Genomic DNA, 16,966 nt, shown 5'->3' with positions numbered 1-16,966 from the left:
TCGTGCTTATTCTATGCTTAGAGCATAGGTCTCCCGTAAGTCGGAATTGCAACAAAAATCAATATTTCGAGATGAATAATATAATAAAAATAAGTAATAGGATATTAGCAATGAGATAGAATAGAATAGTAGAAAAAAGATAATAAAATGAACTAAAAACAACAGAACGTCGCTATACAAAATTGAAACAGAGCTAAAATTATTCCTGTGAGATCTATCATCTGTCTTTCTATTATATCTTGAACGCTGCCAAGCAACATTGAAACTCATTACTGCCACAAAAATTTTCTCTTCAGGGAATACACGGCGCTATACCACTCTTATCACTATTTTACTCTCCTTATCGAGTCTACAGGTCGCTGTATACAAATGGAGGTGAGGTAAACGCGACGCGAAGAGACCAGTAGGAGAGAAGAATAGGAGAAAATTCATGTCATGTGATATACAGAACGTAGGGATAGAATAGGAGAATGTGAGGGAATTTTGCGACAATCCTGACTGAAACTGACCTATCCTTCCGAATAAGGGTTTATAATTCATCTTTTGATTGTATTTCCATGTCCATTGCTGGAAACTTGTTCCGGAAAATATCCGGCATTGTCTGCAAGCATCGAGTGTAATGGTATACAAATTTTCGAGCAATTTTTAATTCTAATAAAAATTCCTTCGGCCGGAAAAAATTAACAGATAATTTAAAGATATTAATGCCTGAATACATACATGGAATATACATACAACGAAAGCATGTGGCTTCAAATATTTCGCATTACCGATAGATAAGTTGTCTCTCAATATGGCATAATTATTTGACTTGTAATTAATACAGTTGTTTAAGACATTCAAAGATAGCTTATTATTAAGCGGAATAGACACTTCGGTGTTTGAGAAATGATTAGTTTAACAGAATTTGAACAAGACTACACACTTCCTACTCGCGTTAGGCAAAAATCAATAGTCCTTGTGCGAGTTTGTAGACAGATTATTTATCTACAAGCTATTTGTCAATGACTGTCATAATTTAAGATAATGGCCAATTTAAAAGTATTATTCTGTTGATTTACCTGTATACTCGAAATTATTCATTTATCATTTCCTTGCGCATCGGTGTTACAATACTGTAAGTATAAAAGTGGGTGTAAGAAAACACACAGTAGTCAGTTGAGCAGAACGAAGCCTACTGAGCGTAGTTTTGCAACTGTAGCTGGCTACAATCCTCTTTGACAACATGGTACGTTCCCATTCTTATTTTACAAATTACCGCGTACAAACGGATTATTTTAACGTGTTTATCGGATCAGCATTATGCTCCGCCTACTATCGTAACCTTATTGCTCACAATTGCAGACGGGCTTGCTCGATTTCTCGTATCCAAATATGGTATGCGCGGATCCCTACCTAGGGGGTCCTCAGCTTACGGATGTTTGCTCTGCAAGCAACGGAGCAATGTTACTGACCATCTTCAACGTACTGTTAGTGGGAAATCCGGAAGTTGGTGAGCCGTGCAAGCGCGTGAGGCCAATCAAGGAGCCAGACCTTAGTTACGATTTTATCGTTGTCGGTTGTAAGTTGTGAAAAGCTTCGAAATCAATCGTCTATCGAGCATTTATCAAACAATTATTATCCGGCTTTTACGCGAAATTCTACTCGTACGTTTCACCTTTCGTACAGCCGGTGCTGGTGGAGCTGCAGTGGCTGGAAGACTGAGCGAAGTCAAAGATTGGAAAGTTTTACTGGTCGAAGCAGGTCCCGATGAACCGGCAGGAGCTGAAATACCCAGTAATCTTCAGCTTTACCTCGGTAATTAATTTCATTCGATCACAGCGACGGTTTATGCGAAAAATACGATTTAATCGAACGAAAACGTGATACGTATAGGCAGCGAGTTGGACTGGAAATACAAAACGTCGAACGAATCGAACGCCTGCCTCAGTACGAATGGAAGATGCGCTTGGCCTCGGGGTAAGAATCTCGGAGGAACGACGCTTCACCATGGTATGGCGTATCATAGAGGTCATCCTAAGGATTACGAGAATTGGGTAAAACTGGGAGCCGAAGGATGGGGTTGGAAAGACGTACGTTCGTTTATCGATATTTGTAGGGCTATTAGGTGGATCGTCAGAAAATCTTGTTCAACGTTCGTAATATGTTCCTTGCAGGTGCTACCGTATTATCTCAAGTCAGAGAATAACACGGAAATTGGTAGAGTTAGCGCGAAATATCATGCCACCGGAGGTCCTATGACCGTGCAACGGTTCGTTGATCCGAAATATCTTCATCTCCGTCGTATTTTGAAAATTATTTCTTTCGATAGACGTTTCGAATTAATATCCGAATGTCGACAGGTTCCCACATCAACCTCCTTTCGCCTGGCATATCCTCAAAGCAGCGGACGAAGTAGGTTTCGGCGTATCCGAAGATTTTGCCGGAGAAAAAATAACAGGTTTCAGTGTGGCTCAAACTATCAGTGAAAACGGTGTGAGACAGACCAGCGTTAGATCGTTTATCACACCCGTTGCGGATCGTAAGAATCTTCACGTAGCCGTGAACGCCACCGTTACCAAAATTAGGTCCATTGGCAAGAAAGTGACAGGCGTCGATGTGTTATTGGTGCGACGTTGTATCAAACTTATAATATCACGACGTTCTTACGACTTTTCCATAGTTTAACCTCGATATTGATCTTATTCGCAGAATGGAAAGAAGCACATCATAAGGGCAAAACGCGAAGTGATTGTGTCAGCGGGAACGGTAAACACACCTCAGCTATTGATGTTGTCCGGAATTGGACCTAAGGAACATTTGAAATCCAAGAACATTCCCGTAGTGATGGATCTACCAGGTGTTGGTGAAAATCTTCACAACCATCAATCCTATGGTCTATCCTTCACCTTGGACGAAACTTATTATCCAATGTTCAACGAGAGTAACATCGAACAGTACATCAGAGACCAAACTGGACCACTCTCTTGCACAGGCTTGGCTCAAGTTAGTGGAATATTGACATCCAATTACACTACCGCGGATGATCCAGATATCCAGGTATTCTTTGCCGGCTACCAAGCAATTTGCGATCCTAAAATAGCTATCCCAGACTTGTACACGATAGACAACAAGATGACTGTCAGATTTACGGCCGTGAATCTACACCCAACGAGCAGAGGTGAACTGTCTTTGACTCGATATCGTAAAATACTTTATTTTCTTCACCCGATTCATACTCATCGCTCGAATTCTGTCTGTAGGTCGCATTACGTTGAACAGCAACGATCCACTCGATCCACCTTTTATCTGGAGTAACGATTTAGGGACCGAACACGATCGCAGCGTCATAATTCAAGGACTCCAACACATCATCAAACTATCGAAAGCCCCGATCATGCGAAAGCTAGGTTTGAAGCGTCAACCCACGAATATACCAGCGTGCTCGCAACATAAGCCAGACAGCTATGACTTTTGGGAATGTGCTCTACGTTGGGACACAAGACCGGAAAATCATCAGACCGGCACCGCCAGAATGGGTCCGCGTTCGGATCCGATGACCGTGGTAGATACTCGACTCAAGGTGCACGGTATCAAAGGACTGAGAGTAGCCGATGCATCCGTTATACCTAGAGTACGTTTTCCATATTTCTCGTTAAATTACCTTCGACGCTTCATCGACTCTATATATTTCATTTTAATATTTTCTCCGAACGCGTTTCATAGGTGGTTTCTGGTAATCCTGTTGCCTCGATCAACATGGTCGGAGAAAGAGCTGCAGACTTTATCAAGCAAGACTGGGGAATCAAAGTATAACGGGAACGTGAATTATGGAAAGAAAAACTAAATTATAATGGCCATTAATATAACAGTATAAATTCTATTTCGATACGTTTTTTTTTTCCCCTCTTTCAATCAAAAATCGAAATCCGACGGAAACGAACGCTCGTTCGATTGACATCGCGCAATTCCACGCGTACAAATTTCACTCGAATCGAATCGAGTTAGTTTCGAAGTTAGGTGGAACGGTTATAAAAGAGGACAATGATTGTTAAGTCCAAGTGACTTAAGTTATTCGGTAAACGGTGCTGCTGACTAATTCGGTGCAGTCGATATAAAGGAAAACCGTTGGAGATTGGACGGGCACGAAGACGACGCGACACTCCTCATCAAACACTCTACACTCCAAGACTTTAAACTCCTCGTGATTTCGCGAGGATCTCAAACTTCTATCCACCTCGTTCGAAAACGAATATTTACCTTCGCCGGAGTGGCGTGTACGCGCGCGCGCGCGCGCATCTGCACTTGGAACGCTGCAGATGACGGTGAGTCTGGCGGCGTCGCGAGAAAGGGTCGCGATCCGCTAGCTGAGAAACTAATTTCGTTGACTGTTCCCGAAGTACAATAAAGGGCAATAACGCAGTTTAATTAAAATTAATAACGATACCGTTGGATGCATTCGAGATTGAAGAATGGCCTGTGGAAAAGGTCGAGCCGCGATATTGTCTGGCAGGATTATTAAAGTAAAAACGAAGAAGAGAAAGGAGAAACGAACGGCGGAGGAGGTCACATCGGTGGAACGAAGTAGCCTCCCAAGTCGAGAAAACGAAGGAAGCTAGAAGCATGGAGAAGTGCACTTGACCTCCTTAGAGTCGCGGCCGCATACGCCTGTACGTTCCGTGCTGGCAAGAACGTATTCGCTAACCCTTATCCGACCTCGGTGGCTGTTCACCCGTCCAAATCTTCCCGCGATCAGATACGTTTCCTTCGAGCGTACGTTAGATCCAAACGTTCTCTGCACGACAACGGTAAACAATAATGATTCTTTGCCGTACTGCCGATTGGTTAACGACCGTTTGTATGGCCGCTTCAAAGCGTTAACGATCGCTTCGAATGCTCGGCGACGTACTTGCCCCGCGCAACGCCGAAGAAATTCTTATTGTTTGGATAAAAATTCGCATTACCTCGAGCGAACCAGAGAAATCGGGCTTTGTGGATTATAGCGTCCGGCTCGTTTGCACGATAAAAACGTTGGCCGACCGTCGACGGTCGTTAAACCGATGCTTTCGAGCTTCCATGTAATCCGAACTCGTCGCGCTCATGGAAACTAATTAACGTTATTCGAAAAAAAAAAAAAAAAAAAAAGAAGAAACGCCGGTCCAACAATCTTTTGCTTCTGTTGGAAAAGACTAGAGAACACGGACGAATAACAACGGCCTCAAAGCTTTGCGCCGAGATGGGTTCGCCACGATTGAAACAGTCTCGGCGAAAATACGAAAAGTCCGATCGCGAATAGGTTAATTTGTTTAAAGTATGCATTCAGGGCAACCGGTAAAGCAGTCCTTGGATCGTAGAGGCCTTACAGCCGGCGACGTACCTTTACATTCACTCTGAAAATGGCAGTTGGGTTCGATTTAACGCTACCGTAATACCGCGTAACCTATGCGTCGCATTTGCGAAGGTAATTCCAATGTCACCACGGCTGTTCCACGCGGTATCGCTGTATCGCTATTTATTGCGAAACGATTCCCAAGATCGGAATCGTTGCACGCGTTCGCTGAAAATACCACTCATTGTTCCGTCTATCCATTACGCGTACATACAGTGCATAGCCTAGTACGAGTAAATGAAATCAGTCGCGACATTTCATCGTTCGTCGAATTTGTCCGAGAAACGTATCGAGACGTTCGTTACGATGATTTTCAAGCTTCCCACGCGACAAATCGCGAAATAATCAAGCTGTTGCAAATGTATCGGAGTGCCGGCGATAGAAAAAGTCGCATCGTGCGTAAGCTATGCTTCTTCCTTTCTCTTTACAAACGAAAATAAACATTGAGATAGTTACACGCGATCGTTTTCAAACATCCGTTTCAACGTGTAACGCCTTTATCGATGCGTTGCCGGTCACGTCGCAAAATTATTTCGCCGAACGATGTACCGATGCGGCCGGTCCTGTTTTAGGAATACACGCGATTTAACAGAGGGTTTAATCGAATCGCAACGCGAGAATCGAGGGTGGCTTAAGTGTTAACTGTTTGATGGAGATTTCGTCCAATTTGCTATGGATTTAGATGCGTGCATTCAATTATCTACACGCGCGTTACAGCGAGCGCCACTTAATCCCCGAGCGATCCATTAACTGTAAACTATGGAATTATTAAAGCGAATCACCTGGCGATACGCCATCCCTGCTGAAACTTACGATAACACTTTCCCTTCCGAAGTACCGTCGCTATAGTCAAAATTCCGGCCAGACACGTTCTTTGTAATCGCCAAGAGAGTAACGTGACTACGTACGTAATTCGTAAAAGAGCAATTGCGTTTCGACGTTCATCGACACAGCGAAAACTACGAATAGTTAAAAGGAAAATAGAGAGAGAGAGAGAGTAACGTGTTTGCTTGTATCTATTTTCCAAGAAATTAAAGGACCGGCTTTTCGCCAAGAAGGAAGCTCGCGAAAACTCGTAGCAGGCACGAACGGCGAAAGGTTGAACGGATGATGATATAAGCAAATTATAAATAAAACATCGAACATCTGAAAGACGCGTGTGGGTGGCCGAATGTGTCGTACACGATCCGCGATGTCGCGTCTCGTCGCCTACCATCGTTCCCATCGTTCTCATGGTCGTCGTCTTGTTCGTTGTCGTTGTGCCAGCGTTGCAGCGGTGTAACGACTGCTTTGAATTTCATGAGGGTGCGAATGAATTCATGGTGGAATGGCGCGCGTGGGTTTGCCTCCGGAGACTCAACGACTTCGAACGCCCTCACCCTTCCCTCGGTCTCGCCAGTTGGAAAATCTACAGGAATCCAAGCGTAATTGAGAAAATAATAACTATGTGTATTATCCGGTAAGACCATCGATCGATGAAACGAAACCAGCAGAAACTGTCCACGAGTTTCCTCGGGAATCCAAGGAGGAGCTTAGAGGGTAGAAAATATCGTTGGATGTTTGAACAAGATGGAACGGCGAAGCCGGACCAGCCGCGTGACATCACGCGCGGTAGTAATCTGTCGAATCCCGAAGGTTGGTCGATGCAACGCTGGGAGCGCGACGAACGAGCCGCATAATGCGCTTTGTCGCGTAGCCGTGCTGCAACGCGTGCACCAAGTTTGTTTACCGGAGCCTTTTGGTGGATCGAGGGTGCACACGCGGCGCGCCGTGAACGCGCGATCGCAATACCGTCTCGCAATAGCGGACGACGAAGCCTCCGTCTAAAGACCGAGGTTCGTTACTCTCGCACGAACAGCAACCGCTGTTACAAAAGGGAAAGGAAAAGAAGAATCGCGGGACGAGGACGGATCGTGGAAACCCGGTTAAAGAAAAGCATAGCAGCAGCAGCGGCAGCAGTAGCGTTCAACACGGACGCGCCCGTTCCTTTCCTTTCTTCCTTCTTACCCCTTCCACGCTGCGGTCGACTCTTGTTTCCTCAGACGGATCCAGACCTCGTCGGCAGTTGTCTCCATTCGCGACGTCATCTCGAGTAATTGCGGTTGCATAGAATAGCAGCGTAACGCGCAAATGCGCTTTGCAATTCGAACAAGAGTTTCGGCTGTGAGACTTAAACACCGTTTGTCGTCCCGCCTCGTCCCGTTTTGTCTTACTGCGAGAGAGCTCCCAGGACGTTCGTCGGTTATCCACGAGAAAGATTTGTTTCGTGTGTAACGTAATTATACGAAGGTATCGGTGTTTCGGATGACTGATTCTCATCGCATCGCGTCGGATTCTGTCTTAAAGCGTTTAAGCCTCGTCGAGAGATAGAGAGAAGGTTGGCGCGCTCGTTTCACGCACACGCCGTTTCCCATTCGTGACACGATTCGGGTAATAACTTGGACGGAACGAAACTCAATTTCATTTCTCGTGAAAAAAACGTGGCACAGTAAAGAATCAAGAACTGAAAGTACACTGGGGAGCGGAATTAAGGGCGGAAAGTAATACGAGCGGATTATTAAAAACCGCGATAGGAAGAGCACAAAAGCCTCTGAAAAAATAGGGTTGAATGCAGCTGGCTCGTTTTAGTATTCCCAGGCGAAGCGGTGGAAACGCGATAGGTAATTAACCTCGTTGCCGGTAGCCGGGACGTGCGAAGGTTCTTCTTGATTTTCTTACACAGCCGTTCACGAGTAAATGCGTACAAATACGACGTTACTATCTTGAAATTGTTTGGGCCAGCCAACTGCAGAGAGCAACCATTACCGACGATAGCTGGCCTCGAGGGAACAGGTTCTTACCAACCGCGTCAATAATGCAAACGCGTGTAAGCCGTGGGATATAAGCAAGCCCGTAAATATTGCGCCGCGACGCTGATGGTCGGGGAAACAACGCGAGCAAAATGTACGTGAGTAGCCTGAAGAAACTACAGAGGCGGGAGGACGAATCTGGTCAAACGCGCGTCATTTACCGATCTTGATCGTTTCTCTGTGAAAATCCTTACGGCGTGTTTATGCCAACCGCAGAAAATCGATACGCGTCCAAAGGCGTCCACGGAAATCGTCGTTTGGGGCGAAGAAATAGGATAAAGGGATCTCGGTTTTTGCCCGATTTCGTTGCTTCCCCCGTGGTATCCTTCCCGCGAGAATCGAGTTTCAACGCGTCCGGTGTGATCCTATCCGGCGCATAATTTTATTATCGTCGTTTTACGCTGTCACGCCGCATCCAAGCGTTGAAAAATCCTCGCGGCACGCCGCCTGTAATGGCGGTTATTAAGAATAATGATTGCCGGGCGGAAGTCTACAGACTGCTACGCGAATACATATTCATGAGAGTAAGTGAATCGGCCAATATCTTACCGTCCACTGTTCCTTTCTCTCTTCCTTTTAAAACGTACACATAGACGGCCGTTTTATAAGCGAGCAACGCTGTCGACGCCGTTTATATACCGCGTCGGATCGTTTTCAGCTTTCTCGTGATAAAAGCGAAACAAATCGCGGCTCTGTGGGTCGCGCGGAAGCGAAACTTTTCCGCCGTTCCGATTCTCTTTTGACGCTGCCGTGTCCGTATCGCATAAACTCACAGTCTTTCGCCTTTTGCCTTTTATTCGTTGTCGGTGGCACGCCGCGGTCCGTGACCTTTTACGTTTCCGTCTAATAGAACGTGACGATTCGATAATCCGCTAGACATTGCGTCACGTCGTTTCAAAAGGTAAAGGTGAATCGCGATTAAATGAATCCGACAGAAAGTTGAAAAGAACGAACCGCTAGAAGAGATCGACGATGAAGATGCCGCGAAGCAAACCCCTGTGACGCGTATCTTCGTTACTTTCTTTCCAGACATTTCGATTCTCCTTCATAGTCGAGAGGAAGTTCCTCTTTTTCTTCGTCTTCATTCAGCGGTCTGGAGTTTTTTATGCCGCTGGATTTACGCCTGCAGCTTTATTTATTCACGCTTTAATTACCGTCCCGAGTCTCCCGTAGCCGAGTGTCCGGGCACGTGGATGCACCCCGAAACGAGAAACTTCAGGGTGGCAGCGAGATTAATGGGCTTGGTTAGCGTTCTTCACCCCCACGCGAGAGACGCGTGAGAAATTTGCGTAGTATACACGCGTATACACATATTTAGGAAGGAAAAAAGAAATGGAGGGGAATCGCGGCGGCGTAGAAGAGAAAAATGATAAAAGTAACAGGGACGAGTAATGTCGTTATTCATCGGGAGCCCGGTGTTTCCTACGTTGTCTCGGAATGACGTTGGCCAGGGCTTTTCAGGGCTCTCTTTGTTCTAGAAACAAACGGTCGACCCGTGAAATACTTGACTCCATTTCATCCCTCTTTACGACCTCGATTTCAACCTTCGTGTAAGTCGGTTTGAGAAATTCCTTCCAAAATTTTATCGTACGACGAAATTGCTATCCCGGCACCACCTTCGTTGCCGCTCTTTTACTATGATCCTGCTCGCGGTCGATATTCCGTCAGTCGTTCGCGCTCCTTTACCTTCTTCTCGAATTTTGGTCCACGGAGCGATGATCAACTCGGTTTCGCGAAGGAATACAGCATTCGAACGTTTCGATGGTATTCTCAACCGGATACTCTCGAGAGCATGGAGTTTTGACTGTCGTGGCGGACTCTCGAGACGCGGTTTTCTCTCGCAGCCGGCGAAGCAGCGACGCGCGTGAAAAAAGACTCTTTAAAGGGAGAAGCTGGAGAAAGGCGAGTTTTCGCATTCGTTGCCGAGGTTCTCGACGACGAGGATGATGCAAGTAGCCCAAGAAGATACTATCGAGCCGAGTCGAGGACCGGTCGAAGAGGGCAAGGGGCGGTCGGCATTCATCCGAGTAGATAACATCGCTTGTTAAATCCACCCTTGCCACCGGTGTAGTCAGCACGCTTACCTGGTGCCCGTCGCTGCTACCAACATCCTACTGACGCGAGATAGCAAGTTCAGTCACTAGCTCATCCACCCCTTTTACCCTCGATTGTCTATAGTTGCTTCTGCGACAATAGCGCGTCATCCGTACGACCACCGCCACTAAGCAACTGCTATTACCGATTTCACCGATCGAACCATCTGTCACCGAACACGAATATTCGTCGTATTGTTCTCCCAGTACAGTCGGATCGAAGCTTGTTCGTCGAGCGACCGACCGTATCTCTTTTGCTTCGCTCACCCTTCGATGAATTTCGGAGAACGCGGAGATTGAGAATTTACGTGAATATCGCGTTTCTACGGATTAGCGCATCCACGATAGCATCGAGATGATCAAAAGGACGAAAATTTGTTTCTCGTTAAAAAGAGGATTCGATAACGTAGCCGCTGTCGATACGCAGACACGTATCCTACGTCGATCGCTATTAATTTGAAACATTGACGGAATGCTCAGCTGTCCGACGAGATTCCAGCGGAGAAAACGGTTATCCCTCGTATTTTAATCTACACAGTGATTCCGTTCTTTTCGTCACGAGAGAAACCATCGATGCCAAAACGAAGCGTCGCGTCGCAGCCAGTCAGCCAGTTTCGAAACGAGAGTATCGATCGTTGTCAGTTCCAGGTACAGGGAAAAGGCTCGGCAATCGAGTCAGCTGTTACGCGTAACGCGGTTAACTGTCGCGTCTGGACGTCAATATTGATTCACTTTTTTCATTAGAACAAAAGCTATCGATGACGGCCTATCTCGACCACGTTCGAGTGGACGCCGAGTGTCGGACGCTGTCGTTCTCAAAGACCCACTTACTTCTCGCGTTACGATTCGACATTCGATTGCTAACGTTCAACGATGATTAATCGCGTGCTTGCCACTACCGAGCTTTTGCCAGCGAGTTCGTCCAAAGAATCGCAATTTTCTTTCGTGCGAATACCTGTCGCGGAAAATACTATCGTATTTCGAAAAATCGATGTGAATTTATGGCTATTCGAGAGGTTTAACCGCGCTACTCGCGGCATAAAGTGCATAAGAGTAACGTAAAACCGGTTAATGGTACAAAGTCAGCTCTAGGTGGATAATAAAAAAGCGCGTAAAAACGACGCATACGAATTCATGCACCAATAATCCTCCTCATCTTCGAATTAGGAAACACGAAACACAAGCGGCTGAACTTACATTTAATTCACTCTGTTATAGTTCTCTTAACAAGGAACGATTGTCCTTATTGTTTGCGAAATACACGCAGAATGATGGTTCGCTTAAAGGTACCTCTCGTTTGCTCAGAGTATTCGCCACGAATGGCCACTTAAGAAGAGAAACAGCGCATCCTTTATTCCGGCGCAATCATTGAAGATAGATCGCTCACAATGCCAACACATTTCCCCTGGTTCTTGCGAGATACAAACGACGTTCGAAATAAAGCGACGCATCGACGCGTTTGACATTTTAGCTCAAACTACGAGAGCAACGAAAAATATTATCTAGGGCAATCTGGGGTAATGTTGGAGCGGTGAAAGGAGAAATAGAGGCATAGGACGCGACACCTTAATGGCACCGATTTGTTCAACGACGAGGACCGTTTGCCCCAATTTGCGATCGGGATTCGGTAGAGCCCTTTATAGTTTCCGTGTTACGAGGGGTTCGAAGGATGGTAAAATAAATAAAACGTCCTGTCACTCTATCCTTGTCTCAGAGTCCTTGACCGACGAGTGGCAAAGGGTCCACAGGCTTGAAATCGGTAAAATTTCTTTCTTTTCGAAAGACTCGGCTCGAACCGTTTCGAAATCCTCGAATATCCTCGTTACGATAAGTTACACGCAATAACGAAACTGGTCCCGTATCGTTGGAGCACCGTTCAAATATAAAATCGCGCAGATACCAGAGACAATCTGGAACATGACAAACACGCCGTCGATTCGGAACGACGTCTCCTATTCACGAGATTTTATGTGGCAGAGAGGCGAAAAATTCCGAGCAAATTAGCTAACGCGTTCGGTTATTAACTGCATTCAAATCGGCTTATCAAAGAGTTGTCGCGGAGCAATGTGACAGAGGAAATTCGTGAAAAGCTCTTTACGCAAGGCGAACCTCAAAGGCCTCTCGTGTTTCTAAAAAACTTTCTTTGTTAAAATACTCCTTGGTGTACCATTCACCGAAGGTTCGCCAAAGACCCGCTAGACTATTCATTTATTTATGCTTCCTCGCTAGGATCTCCTGACTCGTGGATGAATTTTTTTCAGGACGGAAACGCTGTCCCGTAAAAAGAGTCGACTACAAAAGAATTGAATGCTGAAAACGGGTCGATCGACTTTTTTTCCATACGAGAACGATCAACGGGAATCACGAATATCTTTTGACCGCTCACCCCTATTTTTGCTATATTTTTCACCATCGCCGTGTCCTAACGGAGGGAGGGGAAAAAAGACGAAAAGGAAAATAAAAGAGAGAACGAAAGGAAAATCGAGAGGCAGAAAAATAAGCGGCACGTCGAAGAGAATGATTTCGACCGTACTGCGACACAGTTTCAATGCGAAATTAATAGACACAGGCCGGCGCCGTGTGCGTCACGTATTTGCTCAAGCTGAACAGCGCATTTTTTGCAGAGCAAAATTGCAGCTTAATGCAATTGCAATCTGTGACGCGCAGGTACGAACACGCGAATTGGGAACTTCTTGTCCCCTCGGGTATGTCCATATTGTCCATAGATCGACCAAAAAGCGAACAACGCTGGAGATAGAGAGAGAGAGAGAGAGAGAGAGAGAGAGAGATCGAAGAGGGAGAATGTAAAGGTTCCAGGAGCGATAGAGGATGGCAGAAGGGAGAATAGAGAAAAGGAAGATGACGCACATGTGCATCTACGCGAAACCGGAAACGGGTACGACGGAAACAAGGCGAAAAAGGATGGTAACGGGAAACTAATGGCAGGCGCAACGGTTGGTCACCGCAACGGAACCGCGCGATACATAAATTCCCTGCTTGACGAGCGTCGTTGTTTTTGCGTTTTACGAAGCGCAACAATATTTGTACATTTGTCCTGCGCGATCGGTGTCACCAGTCGCGTTCCGCGACCAACAATCCGAGCCGTGAAAACACGAATTTCACGATGATTATTGGAGGATTGCACGATTTCACCGACGCTCATCCTCCCTGCGACTCGTTTCGATTTCCATCTCGATACCGAAGGATGCTGTTAAGGATCGAACTCCGCATCCTCGATGTTAACTTCGAAATTATTAACGATACGCTGAACATTTTGATAGGATACCGCAAGCGTGCAACGAATTATCGTAAAATTGTGGCCACCACGAAGAATGTTCGATAACTGATCTAGAATACATACTCAGGCGCTAATTACCAAACGTAAACGGCTGCTCTAAAATTATGTAACGAGCTCCAATATTTGTTGGCTATTGTTATTGGGCTGCGAGTTATTTTTCGCGCAAACTTTCGTAATAACGATGATCACCGCTAACGAGTCGCTGGGTTAGCCAGCGTTAATCAATTTCCTAGCGCAGTCGAGGTATCGGCGTTTCAACGATGTTCGACGACTACACGCCGCATTCTGTCGCAAGACCTATCGGCCTACGAAACTGTTGTTGAACATAATTGGACCAACGAAACGACGACGATGCTAGCCAAAGAAGGGATCGGTGAAAAAACCGGCATCATTTCCAAGCCACTAACTACGAACGATAAGCGCTGCTGCGAACGACCCACTTTTCTCGCCGTTCCATATATAACGAAAGGCGTACGCCCCTCGGTAACTTTACTTTCCTTCCGCTCGGCGTAACCTCCATCCCCTAAACCCCTCCCGCCCCTTTTCTTGCTCCAAACGAGCCATTCTCTTCGTCATTAACGTGCCAATTTTTTTTCATTCTTTTTCCTTCCTTCGTCTGTGCTTTCCCTTCTCATGATGGTACTTCCGTTATACGTCGACCCGACCGAATTATGTATGCGGCTAACAATACGTCTTTTTATAAACAATCGCGACGGCTGCCATACGATTTTTATTCTTCCTTTTATTATCCTTCTCCTTTTTTTTTTTTTTTTTTGTTCTAGCTTATCGTATTATCGAGTTAAAAAAGAAAAACGCATTAACGATTGGTCGAGATATGACAGGCACGACCGCGATAACGCGACGTTCGACGAATCGCCGCGTTAAGCTCGTGACGGCCAGTGACGCGTTACATATACGATTTTTGATTTATGACGGTAGGAAAAAGCGATTCTTTCTTTCGCGGATGATGCAGCAGGGGTTCGCGGCACATATCAACTGGCGTATTTTCTGGGCGTAATCAACGCGTGCAGAAAATTAGCTGCGTTATTGCATGCATTTTTAAGCGAGGAATAACATAGTCGTTGGCAGCCGTGACGATGGCAATGGCAGTAGCGGTAGAAAGGACGGTAACTCGTGACAGTAGCGACAACCGAGCGAACGATCCGCTTTCGAGTGCAAACCCGTCCTATGCAACCATTATCGTTATTATTATCAATTGAAACGCGTTTCGAGATCAGTATCGGCATAATTACGGCCGGTAATGACTTGGTGGTTAATTGGCTACTGGGCAAATCGATTTTCGATAATCCGTCAAAGAGGTGCCGTCGATCGGCTTTATCGTCGCTTGGATAGCTGGTCGAGAATGTGCGCAATTAGAGCAACCTCTGTGCGCTTTATTTTTGTATTCACACGTCATCCCTCTGCACCTCCTCCGGCTAAGCATCGCAAAAGCTCGTGCATCCACGAATTCCGTTCTTCGCAAAAATCGAAATTGTGAGTGCCGCGATATCTCGCTAAACTAATAGCACGTTGTTGAACAAAAGATTCCTAAAAAAAAAAAAAAAAAAAAAAAAAAACGGGACGCGCGTCCAGTACGAGCGCAGCACAAACGCATGGACTTGCTTAAGAGGAGCGAAATAGGGTAAAGATAAGACCGGTAAACAGAATTTCTCGTTCGTCATCGATCGAACAGTATTTCCCATTCGCAATGAGCATAATTCCCACGTGTACGCGATCGCTCTTTTACTCTTCCGGTCTACTCTGGCTTTCGCGCCCATTCTCTCCGTACTCCGAGCGTTGCGCTTCTCTTTCCTTCTTCCATTTTAATCCGCGGCAGAGACTAACTGAAGAGAATGCAATATCGCCCTCTCAGCAAAGAATAGCCGGTGTCGCGATACGTCCGCTCATTCGCGAGACTGCGTCGCACCAAAGCGCGTATCGTTCATTTTCTTGGCATTTCATTTATCGTGCCAGCTGCCGAGCAATGGAACGTGTTCGAGAGGAGCTCGGTCTCCTCCTCGTTTCGTCGTTTAAATCGCGCACCGGTGTCTCGACTGGCAGCACCGCTATTCGCTTCGCTTACTCCACCTTACCATTCAACTCGACTTTTACCTCGCGATTAATTATACCAGATTGTTTACACCTGCTATCCTTGTTCTCGATGAATGGACTTGTTTACCTCGATGATTATCATAGATGTTAATTATCGAAACTTGAAAGAGAGCGAGTTGCTCGCACTCGAACGAAGCTCGTGGCAATACCGCGTTGCTCCGATCGAATCTATCATAGTCGCGTGTCTTTCGTGTACAGACTCGAAATAGAGCGCGAGCTGCCGCTCGCAACCAGCAAAGAACGTTAGATCGTCTAAATCGTTTCTAAACCATCTTATCGCAGCGATCGCTACGATTGCCGCGATCTAAAGGTAAACGCCCGAATCAGGCGAGACACGCGTTCGCGTGACCGGGTTTCCTGGCTTCGTTTCGATGTCGTTGCCTCTGCGTGTACATTACCGCGAATAATATTTTTTCCTAAAAAAAAAAAGAAAAAAAAAAAGAAAAAAACGTCGCGTTTCGGTCCAACTTCTGAAAGAAACGATGGGTCGGCCGTAAGCAGGATCGCGTGTTTCGCTTTGAAAAGCTTTTTCCCAAAGATCCATCTTTGAAAACAGGAGCTCGCTTCTTTTAAATGGCACGGGACTTATCGTTGCGAGGCATTTTCCAAAGGAAGGTACCTAAGACGAATTTTCTATAGTTGCCAAAAGGTTACCGATACGAATCGCATCTTTAACGAGGACGATACGCTTAATCGCACTTAATGATTCCTGAAACAAGTAATTAGTTGCGACAATACTTTCCGACTGCTAAAGTAGCAGGAGGAAAACTTGATGTAAATTTCTCGTTAAAAGAAGCTTTCCAAGTATAAGTACTTTGCGAAGCTACTTTTCGTGCTTCGCACCTTGCATCGTCCCTACCTCCATGAAATTTGATTTCGCTTTTGCAGCTCGCTAACTTCGTTAAACGGATCTTCCCCCTTTTCTTGGCTGGCACAAAATCGAACCCTCTCTCATATTCGCGGTCCAACGTTCGAATGATACGCGTCACGGCGATGCGAATGATGGCTAAATAAAGGATTCGTGTAAGTACTTGCTAAGAAGCTTTAATGTAAATGCACATCCGCGAAAGGACGTGAGCGAAAAGGCGATTTGCGAGTCGCGTCAATCGTCGGCCTGGCACTCGCTTTGTATCGGTAGACTTCTATCATGCCTTCATCGTACGTTTTCCTCGAGGTTCGTTTCCGACCATCACCTCCAGACAAATTGTTGCTCGCCGCGATCTCTCAGATACCGTGCCATTAATTA

The 16,966-nt window shown here is 45.9% G+C and overlaps 2 protein-coding genes across 2 annotated transcripts in view; one reads left to right on the top strand and one right to left on the bottom strand.

Annotated features, from left to right (window-relative positions):
* The window catches only part of LOC139992325 (kin of IRRE-like protein 1), a 254,151-nt gene that overhangs the window by 198,172 nt on the left and 39,013 nt on the right, over nucleotides 1-16,966 (bottom strand). The window lies entirely within an intron of this gene.
* Nucleotides 1,115-3,868, top strand: LOC139992343 (glucose dehydrogenase [FAD, quinone]). Its single transcript, XM_072013108.1, has 9 exons — nucleotides 1,115-1,228; nucleotides 1,345-1,561; nucleotides 1,669-1,797; nucleotides 1,876-2,072; nucleotides 2,157-2,251; nucleotides 2,343-2,607; nucleotides 2,692-3,160; nucleotides 3,243-3,613; nucleotides 3,706-3,868. Exons 1-9 carry the CDS (start codon nucleotides 1,226-1,228, stop codon nucleotides 3,793-3,795), a joined length of 1,836 nt encoding a protein of 611 aa, XP_071869209.1. The 5' UTR covers nucleotides 1,115-1,225; the 3' UTR covers nucleotides 3,796-3,868.

Source organism: Bombus fervidus, chromosome 11 (genome assembly GCF_041682495.2).
Source record: "Bombus fervidus isolate BK054 chromosome 11, iyBomFerv1, whole genome shotgun sequence".
Taxonomy (NCBI): domain Eukaryota; kingdom Metazoa; phylum Arthropoda; class Insecta; order Hymenoptera; family Apidae; genus Bombus; species Bombus fervidus.
Note: the sequence above shows the minus strand (reverse complement) of the source record. Positions and strands in the feature narration are given on the sequence as shown.

Bases quoted from the DNA above. Each gene is read 5' to 3' on its own strand.
- LOC139992343 (XM_072013108.1), top strand. The intron at 2,073-2,156 runs GTACGTTCGTTT...TGTTCCTTGCAG, and splicing joins AAGGATGGGGTTGGAAAGAC to GTGCTACCGTATTATCTCAA. The intron at 2,608-2,691 runs GTGCGACGTTGT...TCTTATTCGCAG, and splicing joins CAGGCGTCGATGTGTTATTG to AATGGAAAGAAGCACATCAT.